The 20,880-nt window shown below is 45.0% G+C and overlaps 1 protein-coding gene across 3 annotated transcripts in view; it reads left to right on the top strand.

Annotated features, from left to right (window-relative positions):
* DCDC1 (doublecortin domain containing 1) overlaps positions 1 to 20,880 on the top strand; it is a 533,665-nt gene that overhangs the window by 46,869 nt on the left and 465,916 nt on the right. For all 3 annotated transcript variants that reach the window (XM_088470412.1, XM_088470415.1, XM_088470413.1), the window contains exons 2-6: positions 9,410 to 9,449; positions 10,168 to 10,290; positions 11,515 to 11,705; positions 15,918 to 16,193; positions 20,021 to 20,174. In XM_088470412.1, coding sequence (XP_088326538.1) covers positions 11,518 to 11,705; positions 15,918 to 16,193; positions 20,021 to 20,174 — 618 coding nt within the window. In that variant the 5' untranslated portion in view covers positions 9,410 to 9,449; positions 10,168 to 10,290; positions 11,515 to 11,517. The remainder of the gene's footprint in view (positions 1 to 9,409; positions 9,450 to 10,167; positions 10,291 to 11,514; positions 11,706 to 15,917; positions 16,194 to 20,020; positions 20,175 to 20,880) is intronic.

Genomic DNA, 20,880 nt, shown 5'->3' with positions numbered 1-20,880 from the left:
TCCCTAATATACATACACACCGCCATGTAATCACTGCTCCGTATTATCCTGTATTACTGCTATACCTGTAACATCAATTAACACAGAGCCATGTAACCCCTCCCTGATCTGCAGTATATTGTATATTGACCTTATTATAAACTGCTCTCTCCCAGCGAATTAATTCCCGCTCCGTATCATGCTGTAATATATTTTATTCTTTTATAACACATGCACTGAAATATGTTCATACAGCAATGTGAACCCTGATCCGTATGATGCTGTATATCTTATTCTATTATACCACATACACTGAAATATGTACACACAGCAATGCGATTCCTGATCTGTATTATACTGTATATTATACTACCTCCTGAACTGTAAAACATATACATACGCTGCAATTTTCTCCCTGGCCTATATTACACCCTGACCTATACCCTCATTATACTGCAAACACTACACTTACTGATCTGCATAATCCGGAATATTGATCCTGGTAAAGGGATGGATGTTACAGCTATAACTGCTGTTGCTCAATGCTGGGGGAAACACAGCACTGAGGGAATGTGATAAGGGGCAGAGGTAAACAGCTAACATTAATAGGATAGCACTGGGACAGTAAATACATACAGTAACTATGAAGGTGGACAATACAATGAGGATAGCACAAAGACATACAGCTATAGAAGGTATTCAAAGTAATAATTCACAATGATACTTATCTTGTCTGTTCCCTCTCTGTCCCTGTGCATCTGCACACGTGTAACTCTTCCCACAAGTACACTGCCCCCTCCCCTTCTACCTGCCTTTATATTGCTCCTGTTGTCTCCCCACCCCCTAACCTGACCACGCTGCCCCTACTGGTCAGTATGCCTTCCTATGTTTTATACTACGGACTTAGCCCGTCCCCACCGTTTTCGCACCGCTGGCCCGCGGGCCACCTCGCGCCCCTCCCCCTTACAGGGCTGCGGCACCATTATGGCATCCTCCGCTTTTATTATATAAATATTTGAGGAGTCCGATCAGCTTGTGGATTTTATTTTTATATAAGTGATGCTTGCACAGTGCACACTTAACATTTTGTCTCACAATATGGGGGACCCCCAATCCCCTCCCCTCCCGGCCCATGCAAATTATAATAGAATAAGAACAAGTCCATTCAACAAGTGCATACACATACAAATAAAATTGAGACTTACTGTACTCAATGCAAGCTAGCCGCTGCCGCCCCGAGTCCTGCTGCAGAAGCATCTGCCCTTCCCGGCTCCTAAGTCCTGCCCTTGTGACTGCTTGAGGTGGAGCCCTCCCGCGGCCATCTTACATGGGGTGGATTAGCTTCTGTACAGAAGCTTATGACCGCTGCAAGTCTGATCACGTTACCGGCCGGTAGAGGTGCTGATGCGTGTGTCAAGCGGCCTAACAGAGGTGAGAGGGGACCGGCCTAGCGGGAAACGTCCCGCTTTCCCGGTGGCCCAATCCGCCCCTGAACCAGGGAATCTGTTATCATCACGCTTTGGAATTATTTCCTCATTATAGATACTGCTTCTGATCCAGCGGCTCTAATCACCTGGGAATAGTCATGCTGGTAAAATATGCTATTACTAGTTTATGAGATGTTCTAATTGCAAAGGTCCAAACTATTACAATTACTCTCTTAATGTAAGTTACTGAAGTTTCTTTGTTACATGTCCAGTGTTTGTTGCTTAGAGTTATATTAATGTATTTATGGCATAATTAATAACGGATCACAACTGCGAATGCAATAGCGATTACGCACGCAGTCTCACTGCAAATGTATGCTAATCCATTGCGATCGCAATGCTGTCACAGCACTACATAAGGACACTCACTTTACCTTACACACATCCGTAATGTTTAGCAAGACTGCGAAACCATCGGTAACATCGAATACAATCTGAGCCTGATGCACTCTTGCACAAGGTCAGATCTTTTGCTAACTTCATTGCACGCAGTGAAAGCCCAAGCTGCGTATGGCATCACAGTGGCTCATTTCTGCATGCCCCTGTAACTCACCACCCACAAACGGCACTTCCTGTCTATCACTCAGCGATGGGTCTGCGTAGTCAGTGCGATGCATGCACAGAACACAACATTCGGCCGAAGGCGTGCGTAATCTCAGTTGCGATTGGTAGTAGGGCCGGATTCACTACCAATCGCATCTGCGATTGCAATAGCAATTACACACGCAGTTCAACTGCGATAGTACGCTTATCCACTGCGATCACTATGCCGTCTCAGCAGCGCTACACAAGGACGCCCACTTTGCTTTACACACAACCGTAATCCTTAGCAAGACTGCGAAACCTCCAGTAACATCGAGTACAATCGGAGCCTCACGCAGACTTGCACAAGGTCAGGAGCATCGGCTGCCGTTCTGCGAGCTGTGATTGGCTTGCAGCTGGCTCAATAGCTGCTGATGCTCTTTCTCCTGTCTGCCACTCGGTGCATTGCGCACCGCTGCCCCCCAGGCCTCTCTCCCTCCGGGCCCGGAACTGGATTTCCGACTGTCCTCCTCCCCTCCCCTGTTGCCGAACCCTGATGCTGGGTACACACTACATGATGTGTGTACCCAGCGTTGCGACCGGCAACAGCCCACCGAAAGGCCGACATACCGGGCGGCTGGTACACACTAGGTGATCTGGTGCCTGACCGCCCGATACGTTGGACCCTGCAGCATCCCGCTGCATTTGGGTCGTCAGCCGTCTCATCTGCATATAACGCCGACCTGAGGATGCGACTGATGACCCCACGGGAAAGCGCACTTCACGACATAGTATGTACACATTTAATGATTTGAACGATTTGTGGTTCTGATGCTTTGGAATCGAGCAAGTAGTTAAAAAAATTGTCTAGTGTGTAAGCACCTTTAGAGTTTAAGGGGTCTATTTACTTAGCAGTGTTAGGAGACAAAGTGAAAAGTGATAAGGTGCCAGCCAATCAGCTCCCAACTGTCATCTCACAGGCTGTGTTTAAAAAATGACAGTTGGGAGCTGATTGGCAGGCACCTTATCACTTTTCACTCTGGCTCTGATTCAGAGCCGGTCACTCTGACAGAGCGCTCGGTCTGAATCAGGGCCGGTCTTCTTTTTTTTTTTTTAAGAGCGGCCCCCTGGCCGCTCGCTAAGCTGTGGGTGACCATCCACAGCTATAGCGAGCGGCCATGTTGATGTTCGCGATGGTCTTGACCATCGCAACCATCGGGCTTGCGATGAGACCCTTGTGGTAGGGTCTCGTGGCCGCAAGCCCCAGAGAGCTTTCGGCTCAAACAGAGCCGAAAGCTCTCCAACTGACATCACTTGTGATGTCAGTGGGGCCGCCCCCAGACGGTAGGCGTTCTCATGGGAACACCTCCATCTGGGCAGCCACCCCTCCGGCCCGCCCACCAAAGGGGGCGTGCTGTCACTCAACATTGACAGCACGCCCCCTTTGGTACGAGACCCGGAGCGACGGATTGCAGGTCGCTATCCGGATCTCGCGCATGCGCTCTGGACCACCATCGACCCAGTTGCGAGCGCTCAGCGCTTGGGACCAGGTCTGAATCGGGCCACTGTCTTCTAACATTGCTTAGTAAATAGACCCCTAAGTTACCAAAAACAGCATTTTATAGGTTTCTACAACTACAAACAGTACTGATATATTAATTAGCTTCTGACAAAAAAAAACCTAATGTGTATTTGTGCCCATGTGAGCAGTGGCGTAACTTCATCCCAGGTGCCCGAAGGCAAGATAAATGTTGGTGCCCCCCCCAAATTAAAATGTACCACCCCCCAGCACCTATGCCAGCCTCAGCTGCCGCCCCCCTATGCAGTTCCCCCAGTAGTGGTCCCCCTGTGCAGTGCCCTCTGTTGAGGTCCCCCTATGCAGTGCCGCCTATGTAGTACCCCCCATTAATGGTCCCCCTATGCAGTACCTCCAGTAGTGGTCCCCCTTTGCAGTGCCCCAGTAGTAAGGGCCCCTGTAGTGCTTCCAGTAGTAAGCCCCCTGTAGTAAACTCCCTGTTGTGCCCCCAGTAATGCCCCCTGTAGAAAGCCCCCAGTAATGCCCCCTGTAGTAAGCCCCCTGTAGAAAGCCCCCAGTAATGCCCCCTGTAGTAAGCCCCCAGTAATGTCCCCTGTAGGAAGCCTCCGTAATGCCCCCTGTATCAAGCCCCCAGTAATGCCCCCTGTAGTAAGCCCCCTGTAGAAAGCCCCCAGTAATGCCCCCTGTAGTAAGCCCCCAGTAATGCCCCCTGTAGTAAGCCCCCAGTAATGCCCCCTGTAGTAAGCCCCAGTAATGCCCCCTGTATCAAGCCCCCAGTAATGCCCCCTGTAGTAAGCCCCCATAGTGCCCCCTGTAGTAAGCCCCCGTAGTGCCCCCTGTAGTAAGCCCCCTGTAATGCCCCCTGTAGTACGCCCCCATAATGCCCCCTGTAGTAAGCCCCAGTAATGCCCCCCGTAATGCCCCCTGTAGTAAGCCCCCAGTAATGCCCCCTGTAGTGAGCCCCCAGCAATGCCCCCTGCAGTGTGCCCCCAGTAATGCCCCCTGTAGTGAGCCCCCAACAATGCCCCCTGTAGTGAGCCACCAATAATGCCCCCTGTAGTGAGCCCCTCCCCCGCGAGCGCACACACATACAAAAAAACAAAACAAAACAATACTTACCTGAAACCCCGCTCCAGTCCTCCTGCCTTTTGTCCTCGGTGCCCGCTCCTCGGAACTATGGGAGTGACGTCATGACGTCACTCCCATAGTGCATTGCGGGACCCGGAAGCGGAGCTCACACTGAGCTCCGTTCCTCCGGCTACCGCAGGGGGGAAAGAAGGAGCCAGGCGCCCGCTGGTAATACCCCTCGTATTGACGCCGCTGGAGGTGGAGCGCCGATCAGTGGCGCTTCATCTCCATAGCAGTGCCCGGAACGGCCTGGGGGACAATGGAGCCTAGTGCCCCCTTAAGGGCTGGAGCCCGGCGCAAATGACTCCATTGTCTCCGGGAGTTCCGCCACTGCATGTGAGAGGGATTATAGATTATGTAAATATGGATGGATCAAGCTAAGGGAGAGGATATTGAACACTGGGAGTCACTGATGGCAATAGTAACAAATTGACATACAGTAAGTATATTCCACATGTAAATTATATAGTGTTCCTAAGACATTGGAAAAAGATAACTCATGTGGATGTGCCCCTTTGAGAGTCAAATTACTGAGACATGTTAGATAATGTTAAAACCTAACTTTTATTAGATAAAATCGACCAGAGCCGGACTAAACATACTGTACACACAAAAAATATATGAATATCATAAATCATAAAAACAAGACTCAGAAATAGTTTCAAAGATACAAATCCGAGAGGAGAAAGTTATCCCAATGCGTGTTGACGAAATATCAAAAATATCAATCACATATATAAAGAGCCAATTCTCATTATAGATTATTATGGCTATATAATGATAATCTCATAATAATTGCAAACATCCCACACAAGTCATAAGTCATATAATCATCCATATATTAAGCTGATATAGGTTTGGAGACATATTGACGGCATGTCCAGATACAGTTACAACATGGGAATTGCCTGGAAAATGTATTGCAACGTAATTATCAATTTATCCACAAATTATACTGATAAATCATTTGAAACATCTTAAAATGTTAAACATTTTGATCTGGTTAAATAAGTCAGTATGGAAGTCAACGCCGACGAGAGCGGGGATGGGTCTGGGTACTGGACGGGGTGGAACCATGGCCCCTCCCCTAAAGAATGAAAAATATACTATGGGGCATATTCAATTAGTCGTGCCGGACCAATTCAGTTACCGGGGATTCCTCGCGCGCGAGTCCCCGCAGTCGGACTTTACCTCACAGCTCATGGAGGTGTGACGTAAAATCCTTGTAAAAACAACCAAATTGGCCTCGCGCGCGGGGAAAAAACCCATTGATTCCGCAGTTTACGCAGAATTAGTGTGTTTCCGCGCATGAGTCCCGATTATACGTGAAAAAGGCTATTTAATCGAATAGCTTTTCCCTGTGCCGCTGGGATTTTGGACAGCAAATAGTTGCGGGGAAAACCCTGCAGCTAATTGAATATGCCCCTATGTGTGGTCACAGAACTGGGTACCTGTGGGAGTGGCGGCCCCCAGCGAGTTCTCTTTCTATGGGGTCCTCGGATTTGCCACTCACTTGTCACATGATCATTCCCAACTCCCGCCATGACGGGCTCCCAGTTCTCGGCCAATCAGATCCCTGGGAGAGGAGCTGAGCTGTAAATGGGGGACAATGTTAATATATTCCCTTCAGCAGCTGCTCGCCATAATATGCACGTCAGTAGAGCACGCAGGGGGGGTTTCTGAGTACCCAGAAACCCCCCCTGACCAAACCAATTTTTTTTTTCAGAGACAGAGACACCTTGTCTCTGTCTCTGTACTATCAGTGGGCCACCCTTGGAGCTGCCCAGCCGCTGCCTGTTAAGCGGTCAGCGCTTCTGAATCAGGTGGCTTTCATACTCCCTGACGCGGAAGTGCTGACAGCTGAACCTGCAGTTGCCGGGCAGCGCGCAGTGATCACCAGGGCCTGGACGGAGGCCAACAGGGACTGACTGGAGGCCCAGACAGAGAGGGGGCCCACTCGCTCCGACGCTGCCGCTGCCAATCCCCGCGCCCGCTATGCAAAGCACAAGCATCAGGTAAGTGTGGGGTTTGGGCTGGCTGTCTGGGGGTAGGCTGGCTATCGGGCTTTGGCTGGCTGTGTTGGGCAGGGTATGGCTATCTGGGAATGGCTGAGGCATGCTGGCTGGGGTGGCAACTGTATCCGGTGCAGGGGCTGCCTGGCTGGGGATAGCTGGCTAGGCCTGGGACAGGCTGGCTGGGGTGGCTATCTGGTGCAGGGGCTGTCTGACTGGGGCAGGGGCTGTCTGGGGCTGGTTGTTTGGGGCTGGGGCTGACCGGGATATATGGAAACCCCCCACTAAAAATCCTGCGTTTGCTCTTGATGCACGTCACCATAAAGCAGCGTCGCCCGCTGCAGCTCTTCTGACCCAGGCCCTCACCGGGCAACTCCAACACACCTGGACCCAGGTAAACTGTAATCTCGCCCCTGCCTTCTCGGCGCCCCTGGTGGAAGTCACTTTAGCAGTCAGACCAGTATCATAACATAGGGTGTATATCCAGAACCACCAAAGGGAGGCAAAGCTCACGTTGATGTAATATATGAGGGAATAAAATATAGTCAAGATAGCAGACCTTTAGTAGTGTGTTGGGTGGGTAGTTGCTGCACACTGTGGGCTTGATTCAGAGATGGACAAAATGCAGATGTCCACGCAATGGAGTAATTAACGGTGGCCTTTGCGTGCGTCTGAGTTGCACCTCACATGCGTCAAGTTTAATTTTCATTGTCGTTCACAGTGAGGATTCTGCGCGACCATAGGGTTATTCAGAAGTCCGATAATCGTCTGAAACTGATGCTGCATCTTTCTATACAGTTGCTAGGATTAAATAGCCGCAGATGGGCTTCTCAATACAAATCCCAGCGGCTGCGACAAAAAAAAACAGTGCTGCTTTCTGCTGTGTGCAGGGTAGCAGTGAACAGCAGTGATTGGAATAATAGTGTTATAGCACCAGGAGATTAAATATTTGCTAACATCTATCCTGTCTCCAGCATGCAACATCCAACACACATGCGCCACCCAACGGCTCTCACTGCTAGAGATGGTTGGACAGACCTTGGCAGGAGAGGAGAACCCACAAGGAGGTGAATAAGTAGCGGTGGGGTGTCATAGTGGTGGATGGCATGGTGGAGACGATGACATGACTGAGCTGAGTGGGTGGATGGAACAGAACAAGAGGTAAGTCTGAGCAGAGTAGCGGGTGAAGGGGGGGTTGGAGAAGTGAGTTAGTGGGGGCTAGAATGGACCCGGAGGGAGGAGACCGTGGTGACATGGATCCCTTTACCAGTATATTTATTTTTACCAGTTATTTATATAGCGCACACATATTCTGCAGCGCTTTACAGAGAATATTTGTTTATTCACATCAGTCCCTGCCCCAGTGGAGATTACCCAGTAGGTCAGTGCAACGTTCTTTAGCTTCCATGGGATATGGGAGCAGAAGACCCACCAGAGAACACCTGTTAACACTACGACACAGGACACAGCACCTCCCCTGGGCTAGTGATGTCGCTAAATGGACCCTGGAGGACTAGTAATATGTGCTGTGGTCTGATGAGTCATGGTTCTTTTTGTTTCAGGCTGAAGGTAGGGTTCGGGTGTGGCACAGACCCCATGAGGCCATGAGCCTCAGTTGTCAACAAGACACTGTGCAGGCTGGTGGAGGTTCCATAATGGTGTGAGGTGTATTCACGTGGCATGGTTTGGGTCTGCTGGTCCGCCTGAACACCTTATTGCCTGTAACCACTACGTTGCATTGTTTGATGACCATTTACAGCCTTTTATAGACATCATCTACCCCCACAATTATGGAATATTCCAGGAGGATAATGCACCGTGTTATCGGTCCCTAGTTGTCCAGTATTGGGCTGAGGAGCATTCTATAGAGTACTGACGAATGTTGTGACCACCACGTTCACCCAACATGAACCCAATCAAGCATTTATGGGACATGGTGGGGAGGTCCATTTCACACCTGCAAATATCAGGGAGCTGTGGGAAGCTATCCAGATGGCACGGGTCAACATCTCTCCAGAGGTCTACCGTCCACTTTTGCAATCGATGCCACGTCAAGTTGCTGCACTTCGCCAGGCTAGAGGGGGTCCTACACGATACTAGGCATTTATCACATGACTTCTGGCACTTGAGTGCATATGTCCCGGAGCGATCAGATACATTTATTTTCAGTTATCCTCCTAGATACTGTATGTAAGAGCCTTACATTAGAAAATGACCTATTATATGTTCAGAGTGTACAGTTAACAGAAAAAATGAGGAGATACTAATAGCTTCATGTTCTTTATGCTTTTCCTCATAGAGTACATCAATGTGTAATTATAAAATCGCGAGGACAAAATGTAGAACAGCAAAGATCAGGAACATACCTTTTGCAGATGTTTTCTTCTGCTTAGTTAGGTAAATGTTAAATCTAAAAGGTGCAATTTTTCCAGTGGTTGACATACTTCATCAATCCTAATTTGTGAAATTGTTCATTCACTGATTCAAAGTCTGTATGAAAAAAGATGTTCATCTGATTAACTTCCAGCAAGAGAAATGTAACTCTTTCAGAACCCACATTTCTGCTAGTAGGTTCCCCATTTAAATGGTCATTGCATGATTGCATTTCAGGAAGTTCTAATTTACTGTTTCACAGTTATATGCACTTACACAGTAAGCTTTATTTATATATTCTCAAATTGTTTATTTTTTTTTTTAATGTTTTATTTTTTGACTATTCAGTAGATTTTATTTTATTTTTGTAGGCATTCAGCAAAGAAGAGAATGAATTACTACTGCATCTAGGTATGTTTTGCCCTTTGTCTATGTTGCCATGTTAGAGGGCAGGGTATGTGTAATGAACAAATAGGGTAAATAAATATCAGGATAGCACAGTAGGTGGTTTCTAGCCTTTGGCAAAGTAGGTCTTAAATGCATAAACAAGTCTAATCTTGGGCGTTGCAAAAATCTAACATTCTATTTCCTGGATCATTCCCAAATGTTCAACTATGGAGATCATCCACTCTTTCACAAGGTTCCCAAGATTCCATGAGTCGGCAAGTGGGAAAGGGAGGACCATGCAGATGTTTTTGTAAGACAAGTTGCAGCACTCAAGAGGTGTCCAAAAATGCATCAAGTCTGTATTTTTCCCTAACAGGACATGGATAGTGGAATCTGCATAATTTTCCATGCTCGTACACATGGCTTCTGTTGTGAAAAGAACATGAAAGCACGTATAAATACTGATCTTTTTTATTTGTACTACTCATGTTTTGGGGAGATTAGTAACATTTCTAAATGCAAGTAGCAAAAATACATTAAAGCACAATAAACCGCATCCATATATGTACTTTTTTCATCGCCCGTCCACCCACTTGTTTTAGAAAAGATAAGATGGTAGAAACTACAGGTAGCAATTCAAAATTGCCCCATAAAATTGTAGATACCATAGCAGTACTGTTTCTGGGGGTCTGGGTGCTATTGCCAAGTAAAGGACTTGACTAACTAGAACATTTACTCACAGCTGCGTTGCGACGTCAAGACATCACGATTCACGACGCGTGTGCTGCACTTGTAGGCCACAATATAACAAAGGCTCTGTGACGTGGTTTAGTGTCAAAAGCTTGGACCAAAAGACAAGACAAAGGTAATTCACGAAAATGTGGAGGAAAGAGATCCATGCCCGTCCACTATAGGAAGTCCTTTTTTTTTTTTTTTTCAGTAATGTTTGCTGCCATTAAGTGAAAGAGGAATCTAGAAATCTCTGATTGTATATCAAAAAAACCATTTTGGTCTTTCATAGTCATGATTCATGAAAGAAACACCTACTCGCTTTGCCTGGATCGCAACTAAATCACAGAGTACACTAATCAAAGGGCAGTGCACCCACGAAATGCGTAGCAAGGTTTATGCAATTCCTCAACATATCAAAATCTGGTGTACACTTAATTATATTAAATGGACTTAAAAACAAACTGTACACTTTTATGAACTTCCTATATATATATATATATATATATATATATATATATATATTCCGCAGTGAAGGGTGGCACACGCAATCCAGTTAATCCATACGCCTGGGGTGCTAACCCAATGCTTTCAAAGCTGGTCACATTAGTATAGACAAAAAGTGTTCAAAAGAGTGCACTCACCAGGGCTTCATAAAGCTGTTTAAGTTGCTTTATTTACTCACGAAAAAGAAGTATCACATATCAACGTTTCGGCTACGTTCAGCAGCCTTCATCAGGATGATACCCACACACCACATACCGCTGTCTCCTGTGGTTTGTGGGTATCATCCTGATGAAGGCTGCTGAACGTAGCCGAAACATTGACATGTGATACTTCTTTTTCATGAGTAAATAAAGCAACTTATACAGCTTTATGAAGCCCTGGTGAGTGCACTCTTTTGAACACTTTTTGTATATATATTATATATATGGCTTGCTGAGTCAGACCGTGTCCCCCTCCGGCTAATGCCTCTGGCGAGTGCCATCCTGGCCAACTGGTACTTACTGTCGTATACCATAGCTATGTTTGCAAACGTAACATTTAGTATTATGCTACTCTCGGAGCACAGAAATTAACATCTATTATGCAGAGTATTCCTATAGTCTAGATTGCTGGTGCTTAACCTCTATTTTGGCTGATACTCCAGTGTCACCACGCCACTGTTCTGGAACCCCAAAAAGATTTGGGTCCCAATAGAATGTCTTACCTATCTGACAGTCTAAAGACTCCATAGACGAGCATGAGCATATATATTCAGAATTTCTTATGTTAAGAATGAGTTCAATATAAAGTAACTTTCAATTATTTTCACTAATGAGCTGTACAATTATTTTAATATATTTATATTCCATTGCAGACAATGGCCGGCCATAAAGAGCTGTTAAGTGCTTTCTCAGTTGGGAGGCGATTGTCCACACCCTCTCCACACGGCACTGACATCTCATCACCCGCACGGTCACGGCCAAGCAGTCTGGAAGATCTTATTGTTGAAGAGTACCTGGATAAGCTTGAAAGGCCCATGACAGCAGCACACCAGTTTTTACCCCGGTAAGAAAATGTCATTGCTGTAAACAGTAGTTTAGTAAATTTAGCTCTAAGATTGACCTGTCATCTTCACATTAGTGCAGTTAAATCTCCAAATAATGATGTGTCTAGCTGATGATTTATTAAGAATATAAAGGATTTATTTTTAGTTATCCTCCAACTGCTAAATGGTCAGTGGAACAGTGAAGAAAAAAGTGGGAAAAAAATGGATACACCCCCAATCCCCCCCATTCACACCCCTAAGTACTACATTCATATCAACAAGGTTATTTCCACAAATTAATAAACTCTGACCATGTGACCTGTACAAAACAGCAAATTAGGTGCAATACACAAATATTATGATCAATAAAGTTGGATTTAAAAAAATAATAATTCTTCTATTTTTTTTTGTTTTTGTTTTTTCTAGCATCTAGTTGTATTTTAAAAGGAATCTAAACATTTCTCCAGTTTATAGTATATATACATTTTTAAAAGGGTAAAATGTTAAGATGTTAAATGTTATTTAATTGACCATATCCCCCATATAGAGGCTGATATTCAGGCAAACAGACAATGTTTTTTGGTCTGCAGATGTATCACAATAGTGTTCATACAGAGACGCAGCACAGATTCCAACATACACACGAAGAAGTGTACTGGAAGCGTATGGGGCGTTTCTGAGCGGCGACTGGGAAGTAACAGAGAGGTGGCTGTTCAGATGCACACAGTTGTAGTGTCTTATGGGAGTATTGCTGAACGTGTTGTGTACAGTACAGAGACGCACACAGTTGTAGTGTCTTATGGGAGTATTGCTGAACGTGTTGTGTACAGTACAGAGATGCGCACAGAGGAGGCCGTACTCAGGCGGAGAAATGGGAGTATTGCTGAACGTGTTGTGTACAGTACAGAGATGCGCACAGAGGAGGCCGTACTCAGGCGGAGAAACTGCGTGCAAGTTTCAGTGGTGCGATTGGTGGTGCACCTGAAGACGCACCAGATGGTAGAGCTGCGGCTATAGATGCTGCAAGTGGGTGTCTCAGTCCCTGCACATTTGGACACGTTTGTAAACCAGGAGAGGACTTTGTAGCAAATTAGCATAAAGTTGTAGATGCGACCACAGCAAAAGACGAAAAGACGACCATAGTATGAAATACCGGCGGCTCATAGCGTTTTTAAATCCCGGCAGCGGTATCCTGATATCTGAAGATCCCGACAGGGGTAGTAAGTATGCTATTCCTACCCCTCTTCCCCCCCTAACCCTCCCTTAGTGGTGCCTAACCCTATCCTCCCCCCCTAGTGCCTAACCCTAACCTCCCTTGGAGGTGCCTAACCCAAACCCCCCCTTCTCACACCCTAAACCTAGCCCTCCCGCCCGGTGACGCCTAACCCCCCCCCTCCCCGTAGCCTACCCCTAACCCTCCCCCGGTGGTACCTAAACCTAACTCCTCTCCCCCGCGGCTAGGACCTAAGAGGCCCCGCTTACGTTCGGGATGCCGGCTGTCGGGTAAAAATTTTAAGACAGAGCATGTAAAGAAAGTTTTCCGCATCACCTCCACCTGGAGCCAGTGCAGCCTTTCCTTGACAAGAGTGCACATAGTATATTTGTCAGTACACCTTTTGCTCCTGCGTTACAATTGGCTGATCCAGTTACATGGTGGCAACTGCACCTCAAAGACGTTAGTAGTCACTGCTGGGGTCAGAGACAGTCTCAGGGAAAAGAAAACAATCGGCACTATTGGACGTTAAACTTCTTTTTTTAACTATATCACATGACAAATTTTTTTGTATAAAGTGTCAGACTCTTAAATAAAAGTTATGGAAGAGCTTTAACCTTATTATAACTGTGTAATGTCTAGTTAGAAGTGATTTCAGATAAATGGATCAGTACGTGGATCAGACTACTATAATCAATGCTACCTACCTTTGGCTAACATTACATCGGAGGCAGAAGATGGCATCGCTGGGCAGAGTGTCAGCCTCACCCATTGCCACCACTGAACACCCCACAAACTGGGAAAGGGTGCAGACAGGAAAGAGCCGTGCTGCCCCCTAGGCTTTGGGATCTGTGCAGTAGCACTGGATTCATACCCGTGTTATAGTCATGGTTTTATAACTATTGGTTTAGCCAGTGCTTAAAGTGGTCTAGAGAAGTGGCGGAATTCCCCCCCCCCCCCCCCCATACCCCTCCTCGGTGGTTTGTAAGAAAAGGGACAGCGCGCACCGAAAAAAGGGGCATGGTCTTTTAAAAGGGTGCGTGGTCACACAATAGTATTCCCAATTCAACTCACGCCACACAGTAGCACAATCTTGATTCGTCCCTGATTCACATTACACAACATAGTAGTGTCCCTTATTAATTTATGACACACAGCAGTGCCCCTTTTACATAATGCCCACATTTGTGCTCCTTATACACAATGCCCATAGTAGTAGGGCACCTTACACACAATGTCCACAGCAGTAGTGCCCCTTATGCAATGTTTTATTGTCTTCATTGTGTGTTTAGGAGATGAGTGTACTAAGTCACAATCAGGCAGAACTCCATTGCTATTGTAAGCAGTATATAGCATCAGTGAAAGTAACATCAATTATTTACTAAAAACTCCCTTGCCTACTCTCCCAGGATGCCTATGAAATGTCTGAATTTCGGGTAGTTCTCCCAGAGTGTTGACTACCAGCGCAGATCCTTCTGTGAATCTCGTTATCATGCCTCCTCGCATATGACCCTTGGTCGTCCCCTCCAAAGGGGAGTCTGAAAAAGTAGACAAGTATACTAGCACTGAACTCCAATGGTCCCAATATTAAAGAGCTATGGACCGTGCTGGCACTAAATAAATACATTTAAATTATATTTTTTCAATAATTAGTAAAGTGCAATCCTTGGATACAGCAGTGGTGATTAATTGGTGCAAAATATAAAATAATATATCTTATCTAACGGTGGTTTGCTATTAATAAACAAACAACCATTAAAAAGACACATGCCTTATATTTTGTACCTCTCACAGTTTAAGTTAGGTTATTGCATGAGGACACAATTGTGTAAATATAGACTGACATTAATGGTAGAAGCACTTTCTGCTTGTCGTGGATCTCAGTCTAGATTGTGGGTAATTACAATCCATTAATATCCTAATGTTTCTGTAATTGAAAAGAAAGGGTTTGACACTGAGCACTGTGCTAGAAGAAAGTAACGAGTACAGCCGTCGTTTTCCTGCTGGTGAAATTGCATCCAGTGACACTGCTACTAAAGTTTATTTTGTGTTTTTCACTGTGTTTAGTGTTATTTACATTCTTTTGAGTGGCAGGATAGCAGGCCTCTGACTGGGAGAAAATTCCGAATATTGACCCAGTTATTAAGCTAATATACCCTTAGTATTAATTTGTGACTGAGTGCAGTACAGATTTATATAAATGGAGGTGCCCATAGCCACGAATCAGATTATAGCTACTGTCTTCTAGAAGGTGCTATATAAATGATAAGTAGAATCTGATTGGTTGCTATGGGCAACATCTCCACTGCTATAACCCCGAACTTTAGTAAATATACCCTTAAGGGTCCAGTTAAGCCATTTCCTTGAGAGTTAGCTAGTCGTTAAAACAAATTCTGGCTTTATCCTTTTCCTGATTTGTGTAATATAGAGAAGCACCACCAGAGAAGCACCACCATTGCTGCTGAGGGACAGGCGGCATGTTGGACAGATTTAAATACATGATTTATTTCCTAGGGTTCAGTTTAGTATAGTAATCAGGGACATATATGCCATGAGGTGAAGCGAGCAGCTCACCTTAGGTGTCAGAATGTAAAGTGGGTAAGTCATGAATTATTTCATGTATGCCTCACAGTAATGTAGCTGATGTTCTGTGATTGGTCAGTGAAAGGCGTAATGGATGAGAAGTCCACTGAAATAAAATTCCTTCACTGCCATCTAGTCCCTCTTTTCTCCAGTGATTGGTGCAACAATCGCACCAATCACTGATCAATCATTGCAGCTCTTGTCCTGCATTACTTTGAGGAACATCAGTGACAAACAACATGGAACAACCTAGACCAAAAAAGGGGGGTGTTTTAGGGGAACAATGGGTAATTCTGCACTCTACGTGGCTTGGGAGAGCCCTCATGTAATGTGAGGGCCAAGAACAGTTATACAAGTTTTCAGAATCTTAATCTCCAGAAGTGGATTAACTTTTATCTTTGCCAATTATTGTCTGTTGCCCTTTTATTTTCCATAGAGATTATAAAACCCCATATGCCAAGAGTTCAGCCAGACGTTGCAAAGCTAGTCCATACGGTGATACACCTACGCTTGGCCCAGCCTCTCCTCAATCTGTGCGTGCATCAGGAAGATCAACACCTCAAGATTGTTCCTCACTTCAGAAAGCATCAGTTCAATGCAGCAATGTAGTTTCACATGTCAACCTCAAGAAGTCAGACATCACTGATGACTCCCGCTTCTCTTCGCAATCCAAGAGAAACAGGCCTGTCAGCGCCCCTCAGGGGCATCTTAGGTAATCAAACAAAAGCATTTCCTTGTCGCTTCCATCTCGCACTGTTTCTGTGCCAAAAAATTACACATGTTAAGTAGAGTTCATTTGTTTGTATAACACTCTTACTGTGGTCCTTCGTACACCGTTTTATCACCGAAATAAACACAATTACAGTTTTGTTGTAACATTTCAGTTGCACTGGATAAACATAAATCTGAACATTTTATAATGTATTTTATCAGGAAGAATCCGGTTCTCGTGGTGATTCCCATTGCAATGATGCAAAATTATTTGTTTTCCTTAAAGGCGACCTCCTACACTGTAGCTGCTGTACTCAGTAGGAGTTTCATTCATTTAATTTGAAAATTCAACTAGTCCACACTGAACGCGTTGTCTGTAGTGTCAGCCATTTTGGCCCTCAGTGATGTCACTGGCTCTTAGTAAAATGGTAGCCTGCATCCTCATGAATCTTAGTTCAGCCATTTTGTACCTCAGTGATGTCCCTGACCCTTAGTAAAATGAAAGCCCTCACCCTTATGAATGTTACCTCAGCTTACTGACTTGTGTGTGGCTGAAAGGTGCACTTTAGTAAATGCATAAAATGTTAGTCATATTTTCCTATATTTTTGTGCGAAATCCTTCTTTCTAATAACAAAATGCCAAAACAAAAATACTAAAGTTTGATACCAGACTAAGGGGTCTATTTACTAAGCTGTGTTAGGAGATAAAGTGAACGATGATAAGGTACCAGCCAATCAGCTCCTAACTGCCATTTTTCAAACACAGCCTGTGACATGGCAGTTAGGAGCTGATTGGCTGGTACCTTATCACCGTTCACTTTATCTCCTAACACAGCTTAGTAAATAGAACCCAATGTCAATTACAGTGCATAATCTAAAATACGTAAATAATAATTTTCTCAAACATTTGCACTTATAGTAGGTCTACTAACTACCAATATCTGCATTGTGTTGGACATTTGGGTATTTAGATGGTATCTGGTATTTAGCTACAGTTTTGTCAAACACTTCATTGGTACAAATAAGGCTTTATAAGATCTGTGTGTGTCTGAGAGTGTGTGTACGTTTACAGTCTTTTCAGTCAAACATAGGCCCATACTACTCCAGCTGTTGTTTTAATTACAACTCCCATAATGCTTTGCCAAGCTCTGATAATAAATTAATAAGCATGCTAGGGATAATTGGTGAAAACCTGTAGGTTCATGTAGACCAGTGTTTCCTTAACATGTTTCTTGCAATACCCCTATATGTCTATAACTGTTTACCAGCTACAGTATCTCCATGTCTCATAAAATGTCTATCATATACCATGTGAAATATAGGTAAATTTATGCTGATCATTTAATAATTACAGCTTTACATTTTTTATATATCTTTTTATTTTTGTCATTTTGTAAAAAAAAATCTTTCAGCGATACTTAGCGATATGCACCATGTGACGCGACGGCCATTCCGATGGGCGACCTATCGGGCGGTCCCCACACATGGAGCGATTGGGTGGGCGACCGCACGATATGCCGGCACCCCCCTCTCCCACCTGCATGGCGTTGCATAGGATCGTACGTCGCATCCCCAGATCAACTGAACATGCATAAAGATCTGTAGGAGCGATGTACGATCAAACGGGAGCGCGCACTAGTCGATATCATACCCACACACGGTACGATATACTGTAGCAGGGATATCGTTCCAATCCGTCGGATCGGCTGCTATATTGCACCGTGTATGGGGGACTTTAGAGTGAAGCAGCACTTTGATCCATCTGAGATAACCCAGAGGCAGAGCTGGCTCCAGCAGGAGCCGTACACCCTGTGCTGCGAGGGACCTGGATGTGGCCTAATTACCATAGGCCACTCCCCCTAAATTATGCTATTTGGGGGGGCGTGACTGAATGACACGCCTCCCATTTAACGTCAAGCTGGGGGGCGAGCCCTGCACTAAGTCAGTAGCTGGGCTGCCCCCAGATCTCTCCCTGCATTGAAAACGCGCCATCCGTTTTTCTTCTCTGGGGCCGGCTCCTTCGTCCCGCGGGTGGAAAAGCGGGGCGGTGCCCGAAAAAACGGGACTGTCCCGCTGAAACGAGGAATGGCTGGGAGGGGTGCGCCCAATATGGGGTGGTGTCCCTGTTCGACCGCACTGGTCGACCATGCCTCAAGCCGGCCCTGCCCAGAGGGTCCCCATACAACAGAGTGAAGAATCCTGGTATAGACACATGAAATGTTGTTAAATACGGGATGTAGTTATGAGACCGGCGGTCGATTATACAGTATGTACCGATTCCCTGCTGTCTGCAAAACTGAAGTTTGCAGAGCATTTCACAAAGAAATGAAATGGCCGTCTTTGGGCCTGATGTACATTTTGATGCCTTTTTTACCTGAACATAGGGTGTAATTAGTTATGTCAAAAAAAGTGCACTCTTGAGCGAGTATTTTTGTGTCACATGTATCTCAAGATACGTCCAACTTAAAAGACCACAGTATTTCAACTAGACATCCAAATATGTGGTTCAGCTTATTTATTAATGGTTATTTCTATAGCGCACACATATTTTGCAGCAATTTACAAATACAGTCAGACTTTTGTAAGGAGCAGAGCCGGTGACTGTATGTGGGTAGCAGTGTAAGAATAAACAGCGGTTGTGCCCTTTTAGAGGCATAAACGGCACGGTCTCTCTGGAGCTACATGGAACACTTCTGTGTTCCACTGTGGGACTCTTACACGGTGACAAGATTGTGCCACGTATGCGCAGAAGACCAAACAGTGGCCATCTTGGTAAAGGTACTTCCCTGAAGGAACCAGACGGGGGGTGCGCAGTACCGCACTCCATATTTCAACAGGACAAATGCACAGTAGGGTAAATTTTCTTGTCAGAAGCCAACTAATCTGCTAGTATGTTATTGAAGTGTAGGAGGAACCCAAAGCACCCCGGGAACGCTGGGGAAGTACACACAAACATGGAGAGAACATACAAACTCTAAACACCAGTATAATTACAGCACTAAAGAATAAACTACTGGGGAGGTAAATACAAAAACACCGGCTGGATCGTGCAAATCATGGTCATCATCACGTATCTTTGCACTAGGCCTTCTAAGAATTGTTTCTTTCAATTCTTCAAGACTCATTGGGTTGTATCTCCAGGACAGGTCTACACCATACTTTCCTACTTTTGAAAAAGCATTTCAGGGAGATTGTGAAAGCAACAGATATGAGCGCGGCGGTAAAGTGGCGTGTACCGCTACATCTGAGAGGCGTGTCATAAACCTGACTTACATCCAAATGTAATTGAGCCCCAAAGCAGTTAGTAAGAGCTACGTGTTGATGAAAACACACTAATACCTTTTAGAAAATGCATGTAACCATAGGGATCATTGTGCTTTATTACCAATGCAGGGAAATGATACTAATGATCCCATTGGAATATATATCTCTCTGGGTTTTATATATAAAAGCTTCATAATGGGGGTAATGTACAATCAGGGAGATTGCTAGACTCAGGGAGTCAGGGAGATTGCTACTATCAGGGAGTCTCCCTGACAATCAGGGAGAGTTGGCAAGTATGGTCTACATTTAAGTGTACACTCCCTGACTGTACTCAGTCTATGCTTGCCTGGCCTTGTTTTCCCCTCTAGGAGTAAAAGGTCCACACCTTTATAATATGCTGAATTCTAAATACGGACACAATACACCCCACATATGGGCTTGCATTTAGCTCTAGTTTAGCCTAGTTTAGTCTGCTTTTGGCAAGTGTACAATTGTCATGTTGTTACCGTCTATCTATGTAATATGTGACAGTGATTCACCTATAACATGTTTTTACTTTGTCAGGTGTTCAGTGAGAAAACATCCCTTGTGTTCTGGGCCTGGCAGTGGCAGAGCTGTGCCCGTGTATAAACGGCAGCCCTGGGTTATCAGAGCCACAGCTTACAGAAATGGAAGCCACACCATGCCCGTCACAGTATCAGCACCCACAATCCCACTGGTAACTATTCCGCAGTTGTCAATGACATCTGTATGTATTGTATGTATTTGTGCATTGCACAATTGTCTATTTGTTTTCTAAAAATAATATATTGATCTAAGACTTGCACAAACTATGTAGGCGTGTTGACTACATACCATAATAGGTCAGAAATATGTGTACTAAATCCTAATATATCTCAGACATTTCCTGATCATTACGTACATTTTGGTGCTGTTCTTAACAACCTCAAATTATTGACGTGACAATCGTTCTGCATTTAAAGCATGATTTACCACTGAGAAATTGGACATGTCATTAAAATATATATATGTATTACTTTATAGACCAAATGATAAATCCACCTTTTGGGGTATTGTATTTCAACTAAATGTAAATGCATAAGACCCTTTGCTCATCTTTCTACAAGCACTATCTATGTACATGTTATTAATCCTGCCCCATAATAATGATAAGTTACCCTAGTTGCATTGGAAGTGAGAGAGGAGATGCGGGCATATAAGTGAGTGCAGCCCATCGCTATGTCACAGCAGCATATATTACATAGAATAGCGCATAGACACACACACACACACACACACACACACACACACACACACACTTGCACTTACACTTTGGGAGGCTGAGATGCTGCAGGACTGGAGGTCGTTGCTGGGGGGTGGGACTAGTCATTTTACATCATTAGGCCACTCCCCCATGAGATAAT

Source organism: Taudactylus pleione, unplaced genomic scaffold (genome assembly GCF_031769625.1).
Source record: "Taudactylus pleione unplaced genomic scaffold, aTauple2 ptg000100l, whole genome shotgun sequence".
Lineage (NCBI taxonomy): Eukaryota > Metazoa > Chordata > Amphibia > Anura > Myobatrachidae > Taudactylus > Taudactylus pleione.
This window is presented reverse-complemented; position numbering and strand designations above follow the sequence as displayed.